Raw genomic sequence first — 14,100 nt, 5'->3', positions numbered from 1 at the left:
AGATAAAGCTTGGAAAAAAAAAATCTCTAATTTTATGAATGGTGTTACTTTTAAACAACTCAGAAGTACAACTAGAGTTTAATTTCAGAAATTGAGGGAGTTGGAGGAGGGGCACGTATGTGTTCTCGAAAGTATAAAAATAGTCGTAAAAAATAGAGTTCAAAATAATCATAAACATTGAGCAGAAAAACCCTTTTAAAACTTGCACCCGAGTTTGTTTTGACGTGCACTGGCGGATTTAAAATATAGCAAATCTTGCGATTGCACGAGAGGCCCCATAACATAGGGGCACCGTAGAAGTTACAAAAATGGTTATGATAAATGTTTTACAACTTCTGCGATAAAGAAAACGGGCCCCAAACTTGCTGCTCCACCGAAGCGATACAGAAAAGACTGCATTACTGTGATTCATATTACAAGTATCGAAAAATTACCATCGGTTCAACAAGAATCTAACAAAATGAAAAAAAAAAAAAAAAAACGGTTTCGACATCTCATATTTGTTTCCACCGTCTCCAATTCGGCACTGTATCACCAAATGATCGTCAGTCTGAGACGCTATATTAGTTTTGTATTAAAATCAGTAATCAATAGCCACAAAAAATGAGTAAACAGGCTTTTCAGAACACCCGATCGAAAACAAAAAGGGAAGTGCGCAACTGGAACGTACGCACACCCCACATGCGAAAATTTAGCCTTCTACAGCTTATCATTTTTGAGTTATGACTTACATATAAGAGATATATACGTACATCCAGCCGCAAGAAACAACGCAATAATTAACTTGTTTGGTACCGGAACGCTCCAAAAACTCTTTCGGCGGTGACTAAAATAGAAATTTATGCTGAATTTTAAGTAAACAATTTTATATGAAAACAATATCTCCCTTTACTTTGTATTAAAAAAGTAAAACAACAAAGGTCCTTTTTTTTTCAAAAACATCGGCCAATTCCATCGGCTTTTCGATGTTTTTTGAGGCCGATGGTCCGATGTTTCCTGCAAGTTAGCATCGGCCGCCGATGCCGATGCCGATGGCTAAATTGTTGAACCATTGGCGCCGATGCATCGGCCAAGCCGATGCATCGGTCGAGTCCTAGTAAAAACTCCATGTATAGCTAATTCTAGTGGATTCAACAGTCAACAAGCAAGGTAAGATTCATTCTATGTCTCCGATAGTAAATTTGAGTAACAAAATGTCCATTATTTTACATTAATTTTACTAATTAAAATTTAGAAAAAAATCTAAATTACATATAAAGTAGTAATTTTAGAGTTACTCTTTGCTTTTGTGTCACTATTTTAACTGTTACTTTATGTTTAGGTTTAGAAAAAAAAATTTAACTAGGGTCAGACGGGGCAATTATGGGTCAAAATACCATAACATCGTAATATTTTCTTAAGTATAAAAGATAAAATGATTTAATTTGGCAAGGAGTAAGCTTACACAATTTAGAAATTATTCAAATAATCCCTTTACCTAAAATTACATTATTATTTATTTTATTTTAAATTAAATAAGTGACCAGGAATTACTACGTAAAAGGTTGGTGATCACTATTTACCCCGGAAAGAGAGTGACCCATAATTGCCCCGTGTGACCCTACTTTTTTGTCCACTCTGTTACATGTCCACTCTGTTACACTTCTTGCGTAACAGAATGGACTATATTTATGGAAATAGTAAACAATTCCCATATGCTATTGATGTTTTTCAAAAAGCTTAGCTTAACAAATTTATAGAAAAATTGAATTAAATGCAAAGTTTAAAAAAAATGAAATATTGTCTATCTATTTTCTCTGCTTAAACATAGAGATTACTTCTGTCTTCAATAATAGTGTCCACTTTGTTACAGGTTTATCCACTCTGTTACAGGTATATCCACTCTGTTACAGGAATATTTTAACTGATTTGATTGTAATTTTTTTTTAAATATTTAATTTGAAGGTTAATTTGCATAGAACTACACAATTACTCAACAGAATAATCCAACTTCAATCTTTTTTCAAGTTTTTTTCATATAATAATCTAACTTTTGCAAATGGTTTTTTAAAATTTTGTATTTTTGAGTAAGATAATTAGCAATAAAACTTAAATGTGCCTTTTACAATGGCATTTTAAGCATTTGTATGAAAGATATGTTTCATTTGTTTATATTAAACAAAAAAAAAATCAAAAAATAATTGAAAATTTTGAATTTGTTGTTGTTTTTAAATGTGTAACAGAGTGGACAAAATCTTTCATTTCTGATAAGAAACACCGAGAAAATTGGACATTAATACCAAGTTGAGCTAATTAATTTTTACAGTTCAGATAAATTAAACCCTTTTGCCATTATTTGGCATTAATTTTTGTTGGATTAGATGACTTTGAAAAAAAAAGGTTTTGAAAACTGAAATGTACCATGTTCACCGGAATGACCCATATACGAGCATAATGCTCAATATTTTTATTTTTCACCTTTTAGAAAACTAAGCAATATAGATTTTTGAATTATAATTAACGGCAAAATAGTATCACTTTTTTTTTAAAGATAAGTTCGCTTGTTACTGTTTGTTGATGTGACTGTTTCACTTATTTTCTGATATTTCAAGTTACACATAAGATTGTTCTTGATTTTACGCGTGACAAACCTAATATTATATTTTTATGCAGAAAACACACAAATGATACTACTGATCATCAAAAAAGAAGATTTGAAAAATAGTTTCATGCGCTTTTGCTTTCTTTAACTACAGAAACATTAAAGAAAGATATCTACACAACATCACATCTAAGGGAAAATAATCTGAATGATTTAAAGTTAGAACAAACAGTCGTCAGAACTAAATTGTAAACTGTAAGCTATATTAACACTTTGTTTACTAATAGAAGTTCTCGGTCATAAGTTTTCTTAAGTTCTTGTCGTAAAACCCTAGCAGGACTTCTAAGCTTCAAATTGTTTTCCCATATTATTAATAGCATTGATAAAAAAAAAAATTACCGGTGACATTGAAAGCCGTGCTCCTTTTCTGTTCAATTCGGTATGCAATCCAAAATCTCTAGCAGCAGTTAGAAGAAGCTATAAAGTAAAAAAAAATGTTCATTACACATGATGTCTAAAACTAAGATACTATCAAATTTAAAACGAACTTTTATTCAACCTTTAATACTACAATATGTGTATGTCTTCATTTTTAATCCTCCAAAACTCAAGCCGCGCCCGGAACAAAATACAGTCGAATCTCGATAACTCGAAGTTTATAACTCGAATATTTCTGTATCTCGAAGTTTTTATCTGGTTTCAAATTCTTGAGACTGTCGTGGGAACTTCCCATAACTCGAACTAAAAATAACTCGAACGTTTTAGCCGGTCCCTTGGATACCAAGAGAAAACAAAAACTTGTAACATTCACTTGCCGTCCAAAGTACACTGGTTATCATGAATTAAGGAAAAATCACAAAAATGACGATTACTCAAAAAGTTACACGTAGAATTTTATGTAACTTACACGCAATATGCAACACATAGTAAGATATATAAATAACATAACAAGAAATTATCAGACAATTATGGCAGTATAGAAATCCATAAAATGAAAAAATCAAAAGTGTCAGTTTGCTATAGGAAAAGTGCCTTAAATGTGGAATGTGTTCCCCTCTAGATGCAATACAGCATATGCAGCGATGTGTGATGCTGTCAATTATGCGGTCTATCAGTTCCACAGGAAGCGGGAGCCATTGTTCTTGCAAAGCAGTATCAAACGCGGCAAGGATCTGAGAGGCGGGTTGAGAGCAGCTAGACGTCACGCTAGGCCTAAAACATCCCAAACGTGCTCGATAGGATTCAAGTTCGGGGATCGAGATGGGTCCTCCATGCGGAGAATTGTAGGCTGTTAAAGATAATCAGCTACGATGCGAGCTCTGTGTGGTCTTGCGATATCGTCCTGTAACATGAAAGCATAACCAATTGCTCCGGCATATGGCGCACATAATCATCAAGGATGTCATCTATATAAACCTGAGCATTCATGGTTCCCTTTGGAAAACAAATGGAGGTCTGTACGTCCACCTAAAGACATACCACCCCAAACCCAGACACAGCTTCTTTCGTAACCATCTCTTTCGCGGATGTTTGACGGATGATAACGGGTTCCAGATATCTCCATATCGAATAACAGCTACTATGGCTTAATAGACTAAATCTAGACTCATCCGTAAAGAGAAAAGCCCACCATTGATCAGGCGTCCCGTGGATATGTTTTCGTGCCCACTGTAAACGGTCCCTTCCATAGTAAAGTGTGAGTGGCACACAAATGGCTGGTTGCCTCGCATACAGACTACTTTCGTAAAGCCTCCTACGTACTTTTGACGTTGACACCAACCTTCCAGTGGATGCAGAAAGGAAGGATCTGAGATTAGTCGGAGTAGCGGCTCTATTCCTACGTGCACATAACCTCAAAAATTGGTCATTGGCGCACGTCGTAGCCGTTGGCCGTAATTGACTGAACCTCTTGGAGGCCGAATCTGTCGTTTGAAATTAACCCCAAAGTCTATGTACCACAAAAGAACTTACTTTAGCTATCGGCTACTTCTGTTTGACATTGCCCTACCTCTAGTCTCCCAATTGCTCTCCATCGAAGTTCTGTAGGCAAATGATGCCTGGAAGTCATTGCTACAAAATGGCTATCTCGGATTTCTTATGGCAGTATCGCAGCGCAGTTTATAGGCTTGCTCTCAAACGTGGAGTTATTATGCTTCTCACAGATGACGCACTCCGATTTCAGCGCCACTAATTTGGATATTGCAGTTTTATTGAGCAACTCTTACTCAGCAAAATATTTAATTTTTACACGGTTTGGCTTATTTTTGAGAGAGTTATCGCATTTTTTGTGATTTTTCCTTAATTTATGATAACCATTGTATTTCGTAATGATTGTTTTTTGTCTGATTATCGCAGGGGGAGAGGGAGGGGACGGTTTGCTAGTTGGATTAACGTAGGTGTTTTTCTCATTGAGCAAATGTTCTTATGATTTGCGGAAAATTTATATATTTTTCTGTTTCTTCAAACATTAAACCAAACCTAAGTGTACTAAAATAAATAAAGAAATCAATTACATATTTTATCTGTTGATTTGAGAGAAATAGGGGCTGTGATAAAAATTCTCACGCGCGAAATCGCAGATTAATTTTTGACGAAAGTTCTGGAGGATTAACCGTGAAAAAGAAGAAAAACGACACAGCATATATTTCATTCGTAAAATTTATAAGACACGTTTATGTTACTTTTAAAGATATCAGCGCAGATCGGCAAGAAAGATTCGATTCTAACGTGCTCAAATTTTCATGGCGTTACGGCTTTGATATAGTTGTGCACATATGACTTCAAAAGGAATAGAAAAAGGTTGGGTACTGTTAGGTTAGGTCTTTTTTGTTATTTTTTGTTCCTGTATTCGGAGTGAGGTGTATTAAAAACTCGTGCAGCGCCGGCAGAACAGTATAAAAAATTATTCTAAACTTCTCACTCATTTTAAATTACTTCAGAGCGAAGCTAAAACTTTAGCTATTTTATTGCACCGAAACAAACTCGAAATATTTTCGAACATTCAAAATTTTTGAATGTTTTATTCTTTTTTTACTCTTTTGATACCATCTTTTGATGACCTCTTTTGATCTTTACAACCTTGATTTATATGTTAAAATTAATAGAAAATGCAGCCCTATTTTCAGACATAAAAAGTTCAAAATTCTCTCTAGATCTTCAAGGGTTTTGAGGAAATAAACACCTTTAAATTTTTAGCATAGCGAATTACGCTATTTTTTCATTATAAATTATATCGAAAAATATGAAAATATTAAAATGAATGAGGCCGATCTCACGTACCTTAGGTCCAACGACCTCCGATTCTACCTATCTCTTAACATTTTTTTTACTATCACTTAAATGACTGTTACATTTTTACAATAAATACTTTTAAAGTGTCAAAGTTTAATAGAAAAACTAGGGGGCTCCACCCACTGTTCACTACGCTCGTCCATTGTATCCAACGATACCAGTATTCACCTGGTAGCAGACATTGTCAGTTCGGAGGAGATAGATTTACAGACATACACAGACAGATGCGCTCAAAAACTAATAGTATAGATAATAATTAATACGTTTATTAGTTTTTTCATAATTACTCTTTATTTTTAAATCTTTTCAACTATGTAAATACTAGAAAAGTCATTGAATATCTCACCCCTGACCCATGCACTAAAGCCTTCGGAAGTCCTGTAGTACCAGACGTATAACTTATAAAAATTGGATGATTTACTGACACTTGCTCGAACTTTATAGGAGGAACAGAACCATCAGGATTTCTCCCCAGCGCAAGGAATTCATCCAACCAGCAGCTAGAAATAAAGTAATCATTTAGCGATTCTGCACAACATTACTTGAAAAGAAAAAAATAATTTGTCCACTACTCATGTGGTTTAATTTGTGCACTCATGAGGGACAGTTGGGGAAAAAAAGGAAATAGGGTGTTTAAAGGAAAAAATATTTTGTGCGTGTACTTATTGGGACAGTTGGGGTAAAGGGAACCACTGTTTTTAAAAGGGGAAAAAATAATTTGTAGGTACACTTGTGTAAGGTCATTTGGGGTGTAGGGATACAGAGTGTTTAAAGGGAAAAAAATTGTACATGTACTCATTAGGCACAGTTATGAAAAAGAGAAACACTATATTCAAGGGAGAGAAAAAAAAATGTGGGTGTACTGGTGTAGGGTCAATTGGATGCAGGGAAGCAGGGTGTTTAAAGGAAATTAATAATTTCCCTGTTCTCATTTTAGGGTTAGTTGAGGCAAAGGACAACAGGATGTTTAGACTAGAGTGTTGGAGAGATCCCAGAGACTTGGGATGCATTGAATCTGTGATTTCTTTCTGAATGTGGTCGAAATAGGTGGACAATCACTAGAGGGTAAATGAGTAGTTAAGGGCGTAGTTCAGTTTCTTTTTTTTTTTAATTGCTTTGTTATTGGATTTGTTTCAGTTCTAGTTCATAGAAGTAACCAACTCTCAAGTTGTTAAAAATGTTGCACTTTTATCGCTCTGAAATTTTTATTAGTTTTCAACTATGATTTAAAAAATATTTTTTGACATAAACTGGAATGCACTGGTTTGGCCAGTTATACTCATACTAGCTTAGTTACGGCCATACTCAGAGAAAGTGATGTTTCATGCTATCAAATTCATTATTTTCAGGAATATAAACAAAAAAGGTTTCAAACATATTTTTAAAAAACAAGTCTTACAATATAATCAAATTTCAACTTACCAATTCGAGCAACATGAAAATTCAAAAATATGAAACTGAAAAATCACGGTTGAAATATTCGTCTAGACAGCAACAAAAATTATCAAGTAAACAAAATAAATCGATCTATTCTGTTGCTGCATTTTTTTATTGATCGTCTGCCAAATTTAACTTATGTTTCATTATCAACTCTAAATAAAATCAGGAAAAAAAATACCGCTAAAGAATAAAGCTTATGATAATAAAGGCAATTTTCAGAAATATGACACCCTTATTCGCAACTCCAGCGCTCGAATACGCTACCTTGCGGTGATTTACAAAACGGCAAAAGAAACTAAAACATTGCCACGTTGCGTTCCACGTGTGTCTGTTGACGTAAACACAGGCAGTTTGTTCTAAGTATTTATTAACGCAATCGATGTTCTTAGTTTGCTTTCAGCTACAGAAATTAATTCGTCCCTTAGTAGTATTCTCGAGCTTCTCAAAATAATGTTAGTTTTCCTTCAAAAAAGTATTAAATGGTGGAAGCGTAAACAAGAAAACTCTGGATTAACAAAATTGGATAACGTTATACCAGGTAAAAAATTTTATTGTTTTGTATGAATTTGTAAGAATATAAGTTTTTTTTTAATCTTAAATTAATTTAACTAACCATATTTTACAGCAGTGTTTAGTTGGAATAGGGAGTATGCAAAATATTTTCTTGAATATATTAACGTAGAACGAAATGAAAAATGTTTAACCGAGAAAGAATTTACTCTATTGCTTTTATTCTCAGCTGAAAGGTTTCGCCAAATTTGTTTAGGGTTATAGTTTTAGTATTGTGCGAGCAAAGTACCCTTGGCAAGATTCCGCATGTTAGTTAAACCATTTTTAATTTTTATCATGAGTGGAATAAAATGGTAGAAAGATTACAGAATTCGATAAGTAAAAAGAAATAATGGTAGATCAACTGAAAAGAAAACTACTACCATATGTCCGTGAGAATTTTGTTGATGATTTGCATAGCATGATATAATTAAATCATAACTCAGAAATTAGAAACATTCGAAACAGAAAATTTTTAAATCAACCGATTCGGGAATTTTAGAAAAATAACGCAGCTACAAATGCCAAACAATAAGCGCTAGCCAAGCAAGGCAAAGAAGTATCATCTTCTTTTGATAATAATTCGTAATGTCATATTAAATTTTCTAGCATTAATTGCAAAACAGTAAGCGCTAGCCAAACAAAGCAAAGAAGTATCATCTTCTTTTTATAATAATTCGTAATATCATATTAAATTTTCTAGCATTAATTGTTATTCTTGTCAGGGCACAATTATTATTTAATTTTGTCAAGAATTGATAAATACCGAATTCAACATCGTGGAAATGGCTGCTTAGAACTACGAACTGCGTAATTTCATTAATTTCTAACGTTTAGTAATGCTTCTTAAATTCTCATTTCTTTCTACGTGGGCCAGAATATCAACAAGACTTTGAAAATTAATTTAAAATGAATAAAGCCAAAAAATCATGCATACGAACAAAATTTACTAGGCTTCTTATCATTTTCTTCGTTACCACGTGCGTTTGTTTTACCTTTTTCGTCCGCCATTAGAAAGTGGCTACAGTGCCCCCCATAGTTCGTTGGAGTTGCGAATTATTTTGCTTTAGAATTGACAAATCATCACGCTTTGGAAACGAACTAAAGAGAATTTAAAAAAACTCTTTAAGCCTCTTGTGCAGATTTAAAGCCCCATATAGATCTAACATGCCTTACAGATTGCCTGAAAAGTTTGTGTTTGTGAATTTTAATAGCAATCAAAATACAGTAGACGCCGCTTAATGTGATCACGGTTAATGTTATCATTCGCTTAATGTTATCAGAATCACGAAGTCCCGGAACACTTGTATGTTAACACACTTTACAAAAGTCGAATATTGTAATCAGCGTCTTCGTTTATTGTTATCACTTTTTCATAAACTTTCACTTTTCCCCCCGTTTTTGTTCCCCAATAAACAGAAATACATAGGCAAAGCCTGACTAGACTAACTTTCTGTGTAGCATTTTGTGGTTTTCAATAGCAGTTCAAATTTTTTCTAGGAATGAAGCTACAGAAAGTTCGCCCCCAGTGACCACAGACTCCCCCTAAGAAGACTTTATTTTGCACCTAAAAAAATTCAGTCGCTGGACATGTTAAAGGCATTGATGTAGGACCTCCATTGTTGCCATTACTTTGTAAACTATTAAAGAATTGTGTCGAGATTGAAAACAAAGCGAAGTTAAATCAAAATTTAAACAACAAGCAAAACCATGCTGGAAAAGATAGAAAAGCTGAATGTGCATTAAAACTGGTTTACGGATGTCAGGGAAAACGGTCATATTTTACTTCACCTATTACCATGTGATTAAAAATTGCATAATTTACCTTTAACTTTTTATAATTCAGATATTCCCATTCTGTTAATTTAATAATTTATAATTTAAAACTGCGCTTAGTTGAGTCATTGTGATTTTAATTTGAGGTTGCCAAAATAAATGCACCTTAATTGGAAAGAATCATTATTTTATGTCCCCTGGATTCTTTTCGGTTATTGTTATCAAATTGTATTTGTCCCAAAGTGATCACAATAAGCGGCGCCTACTGTACTTACAAAATTCAAAAAGAAAAACATGGGGTGCATGCACGACATGGATATAAAAAGTATAAAGAGTACATACATATACATATTTTCACGAAAAAAAAACTATCGATGATTTCGCGTTTTGAATATTTTGTGAATTTACTATTAACAGAATCAAAATTTGATTACAATAAATAAAGTTTAGGTATATTTCACGAATCTTAAATTTTCTCTATTACAACGGGCTCGTGAAAATTAAAGCCTCCTGAAAAGAAGTGCTTTTCAGTATTTCAATTGACCTAGAATAAATCGCGTAAGTGGAAGGGGGCGGCAGATTTCAAATCTGCCTAAGGGCGGCATGAAGCTAAATTCGGCCCTAATGAGACGCATGCGATGAAATTCTCTGACTAAATATGCAGGGATGCTCAAGGGAAGAGGGGGGGGGGGGGTATCATGGCTTAGAGTTAAAAATTTTTGGTGGTTGTATTAAAGGGTCTCTTTTTTGGGGGGGTTGTTTCCGCTCATGGGAGAGTGCTCCGCTGCGTTTGAATGGGGTGGGCCATTGCACTTGATGGAGCTAGGCATGGACACTCTTGAAATAAAAAATACAATTGTTTGATTGTTTAACCTGTATGTTCTGTCTATAAATTATACTATACCTGTTTCTAATACAGCTAATATCTTTTGACTTTGAGTCACGTTTTGATGGCACTACTACAACATTTGTCAGCGAAGGCAACCCTAAATGAAATAAATGTAAGAAACAGTGATTAATTTTTACTTTAAAATCCACACGATTCATATTGGATTCTTATACAATACTGTTGAAATGTAAGCTAAAACGAATGACCACATTTCATTTTTCAACTAAAAAACCAAAGCAAGGGGAAATATTGCGTCATCAAAGATAGCCTAAAACAATGACCTCAGTTTTAAAATATTTCCACGCTATATCCTTGATGACGTTTGAAGGAGAGTCAAGGTTCACAGGCGTACTCCAGAAATGTTTCGTCATTGAAGTTTTAAGCTATTTCTGGCTGTATGTTGTAACAATTAGATTAGGTGGTGGATGCTCTCTCTCTCAGATATTTGTTTAGATTGAAAGCCTGAAAATGCACTTTTACACTTAGGCCACGTTTCGGGACGTCAGGAACGGAAAAGGCTTGAAGTTTCTCCCCTGAGTTTTTTTTTTTAATGAGGTTATAAAAACGCAATTTAAAGCTATCTTTGGTGATTGTGAATGAAGGAGTGGCAAGTTGTGGAACTCTCTTCCCTAAAAACACATTTCCAAGCTACATTTGGCGCCTTGAAACTTGTTTGAAATTGAAGTCCCAAAAACCCATTTTAGGCTATGATTGGTATAGTTTCGAGGTTAGGAGCTCAAAAAGGGGAGAATCCTAGAAATGGAATTTTAAGTTATCTTTTTATCTTTGATGTAAAATTAGGGAAAGGATGGAGGTTAAAGGCCTAGAAACGCTATTTTTGGCATTGCATCTATATAGTACACGCATCCGTACTTACATAAAACTTCATTGTTTCATGGGAATATGACCCTGTTTTGCTACGCCATTGCTGCGTAAATATGACATTTAGCAGTCTAGAAAAATAACTAGTGAACTCAGCAAAAAAAGCGTCGCAAATATTTCGACGAAACGAAGATTTTGAAAATCGAACACTGCATACTACTTCGATTTAGTTTACTTCATTTATACACGAATAGAACAAAATTTTTGACCTCAAAATTCGTTTGATCGAATGCGAAAAACTCCTTTTTTTGCTTTCAAAGTAAGATGAAACTAACGGATACCATTGAACATTGTATGTCATTGAACTTTTCAACTACGTCTTCCAGGTAAAATTGGCATCTTTTTTCCTTCTTGGACAATTCTTCTTGTAAAACTGGAATAATTTCTGTAAGAAATTCTGTAACTGTCTGATACATTTGCAATCAATCAATTTTTGGCAAACATCGAGCTTTTGGGTGTGTAAAAATCATTCGTTTGATATTTTATCAAACCAATAAAAGCTAAGTAAATCGTCGTAATTCCAGAAAATTGCTCTCAAATTTGAACAATTTATTTCGAGCACAACTGTAATGTGTTATGAAGATCTACCGCATAGTTTCTCTAAGTATGGTCCACGAACCGCTGTGGATCCGCCAGCTCATTTTAGGAGGTCTGCGGTGGTCGGCAGCTGAAACGAATGAAGTAAGTAAAAATAGTTGCACACGTTGAGTAGTCTTATTTTTGCTCAAAAAAGAAACACTTATAAGAATTATGTACGCATATTTTGGGAGAAAAAAATAGTACCTGTTTTGCAAACACAGGGGCTCAACGAACCCCTTAAACACATGGTTTTAACACCCATTGCCAATCCTGATAGAGTATATTGTACACTTATAACGACTGTTATATGAGGACCGACATTGAGTACCTAACACATAATTAAACACAGTTGTACCGTTCCGCATGTTGTTCGCAAACTGCAATAAATGCATTATTACTAATAAACTTGTAATAGAAATAATTTAATAATATTTATTCTTAAAAATTCATTTCTAACTTTATTTTTGCTACCATAGTCCTTAATAATGATGTTAAGTCATGAAAACTAGACATTAGTTCTAAAAAGTATAGACTCAAACCTGCTTTTGTGCGGTAGATAGGGGCCACATAAACAAAATCGCATTAAAAAAAATCGCTCAGAATTACCCTATTAAGCACTCTTTTTAACGATAGGCTAATCAATTGAGTTCCAATTTGTGTGAAATTTCCATAGACCGCACAAAAAAGTCGCACAAGAAAAGACCGCACAAACACAGGTTTGGATGTACTGAAAAATGAATAAATAAGACGAAAAATACGTCAATACACGTTAGAAAATAAGAATAGAATGTGTCATATAATGTTTTTTTTTTGCTGGGGGGGGGGTCTGCAAAGTTGCTGCGTTTTTAGGAGAGGGTCTGTAGTGGTCTGAACTTTAAGAACCTCTGATATACTGAACGAATTCTGTGCTATACGCAGTAAATATTACGTAATGCCAGGTACATAGTATTCATCGGCCTTCTTTATCAGATCGATACTCTAGGGCTCGACCGATGGCATTTTTTGGCCGATGGGCCGATGCCGATTGTTGGCCGATTGTTCAAAGATAGCCGATGGCCGATGGCCGATTGTTTTCCTCCAAATGGCCGATTGCCGATGACCGATGGCAAAAAAAAAAAAAGAAAAAGAAAAAAAAAATCAAACAGAAATAAATTGATGAGATTGTCAGGGATTTAAAGTATCATTAATTCATTTCACTTTACTTCCTTTTTACGAATAAGGAATTGCAAACACAAAAAAAAAATAGATTTCGACTTAAATTTCGATTTTACGATCACCATATTTATACATATACTCTTGTGATGTCTTCATGCGCGTAAACTTGCGTCCCTCAAAAACGTTATGAAATAGTAAGTTGAAAACTCATACGTATGTAGGTAGTATGATCTAAAAGTTCGAGGACAAATTCTATAAAAGCTTACCCTGAATAGTTCACATTGCTGATGCACATCTATCTACAAAATAGTCACCTTGAACGACTATGCACTTCTGCCAACGTTCGTATAGCTTTTAGAAGCACTCCTGGAAGACATTTTTCGTAACCTCCTGTAAGGCCTCTTCCGCTGCTGCTTTTAATTTCATCGTGGGGAAGAAGGCGACTTTCATGTTGAGGATGCACGTTTCGATTGGTCAATACTCTGATATGACAAACAAATAACATAACGTTTCGTCGGACTTAGTTCCGTGTGATTTTTACCTGTTCCCAGCAAAAAAAAAAAAAAAAAATGCGCGCCGCTTTCTTCCGTGAGGAGAAGATAAAGATGCATCATAGAAGGTAGCGAAAAATGTTTCCAGGAGTGTTTCCAAAAGTTATATGAACACTGGCAGAAGTACACAGTCATAAGACGACCTTTTGAAGGTGGATGTGCTTCGGTAATGTGAACTATTCTGGGTAAGGTTTTATACAGCTGTACAGCTGGTCATCGAACTTTTGGATTGCACTACGTACAATCTGTATAGTGTGTAGTTGTGCTTCTCCTTTTTTGACTGCTGTGATTAAAAAGAAAGAACAACGGCAAAAAAAAAAGAGTGTTTAATAACCAATTGATTTGTCTTTTTTTTTAATTGAACATATAGCTTAGATTTCAGTAATATTGTAAGAATGTATGGATTT

The 14,100-nt window shown here is 34.4% G+C and overlaps 1 protein-coding gene across 1 annotated transcript in view; it reads right to left on the bottom strand.

Moving 5' to 3' along the window:
• Window positions 1-14,100, bottom strand: part of LOC129217409 (acetoacetyl-CoA synthetase-like) — an 84,259-nt gene that overhangs the window by 48,241 nt on the left and 21,918 nt on the right. Inside the window, exons 8-10 of the mRNA XM_054851705.1 lie at window positions 10,542-10,623; window positions 6,219-6,372; window positions 2,981-3,058 (exon numbers count right to left, since the gene is read on the bottom strand). Coding sequence (XP_054707680.1) covers window positions 2,981-3,058; window positions 6,219-6,372; window positions 10,542-10,623 — 314 coding nt within the window. The remainder of the gene's footprint in view (window positions 1-2,980; window positions 3,059-6,218; window positions 6,373-10,541; window positions 10,624-14,100) is intronic.

The sequence above is a fragment of the Uloborus diversus genome, chromosome 2 (assembly GCF_026930045.1).
Source record: "Uloborus diversus isolate 005 chromosome 2, Udiv.v.3.1, whole genome shotgun sequence".
NCBI classification, from domain to species: Eukaryota; Metazoa; Arthropoda; class Arachnida; order Araneae; family Uloboridae; genus Uloborus; species Uloborus diversus.
The sequence above is the reverse complement of the archived record's forward strand: the minus strand, read 5'-3'. Positions and strand labels throughout refer to the sequence as shown.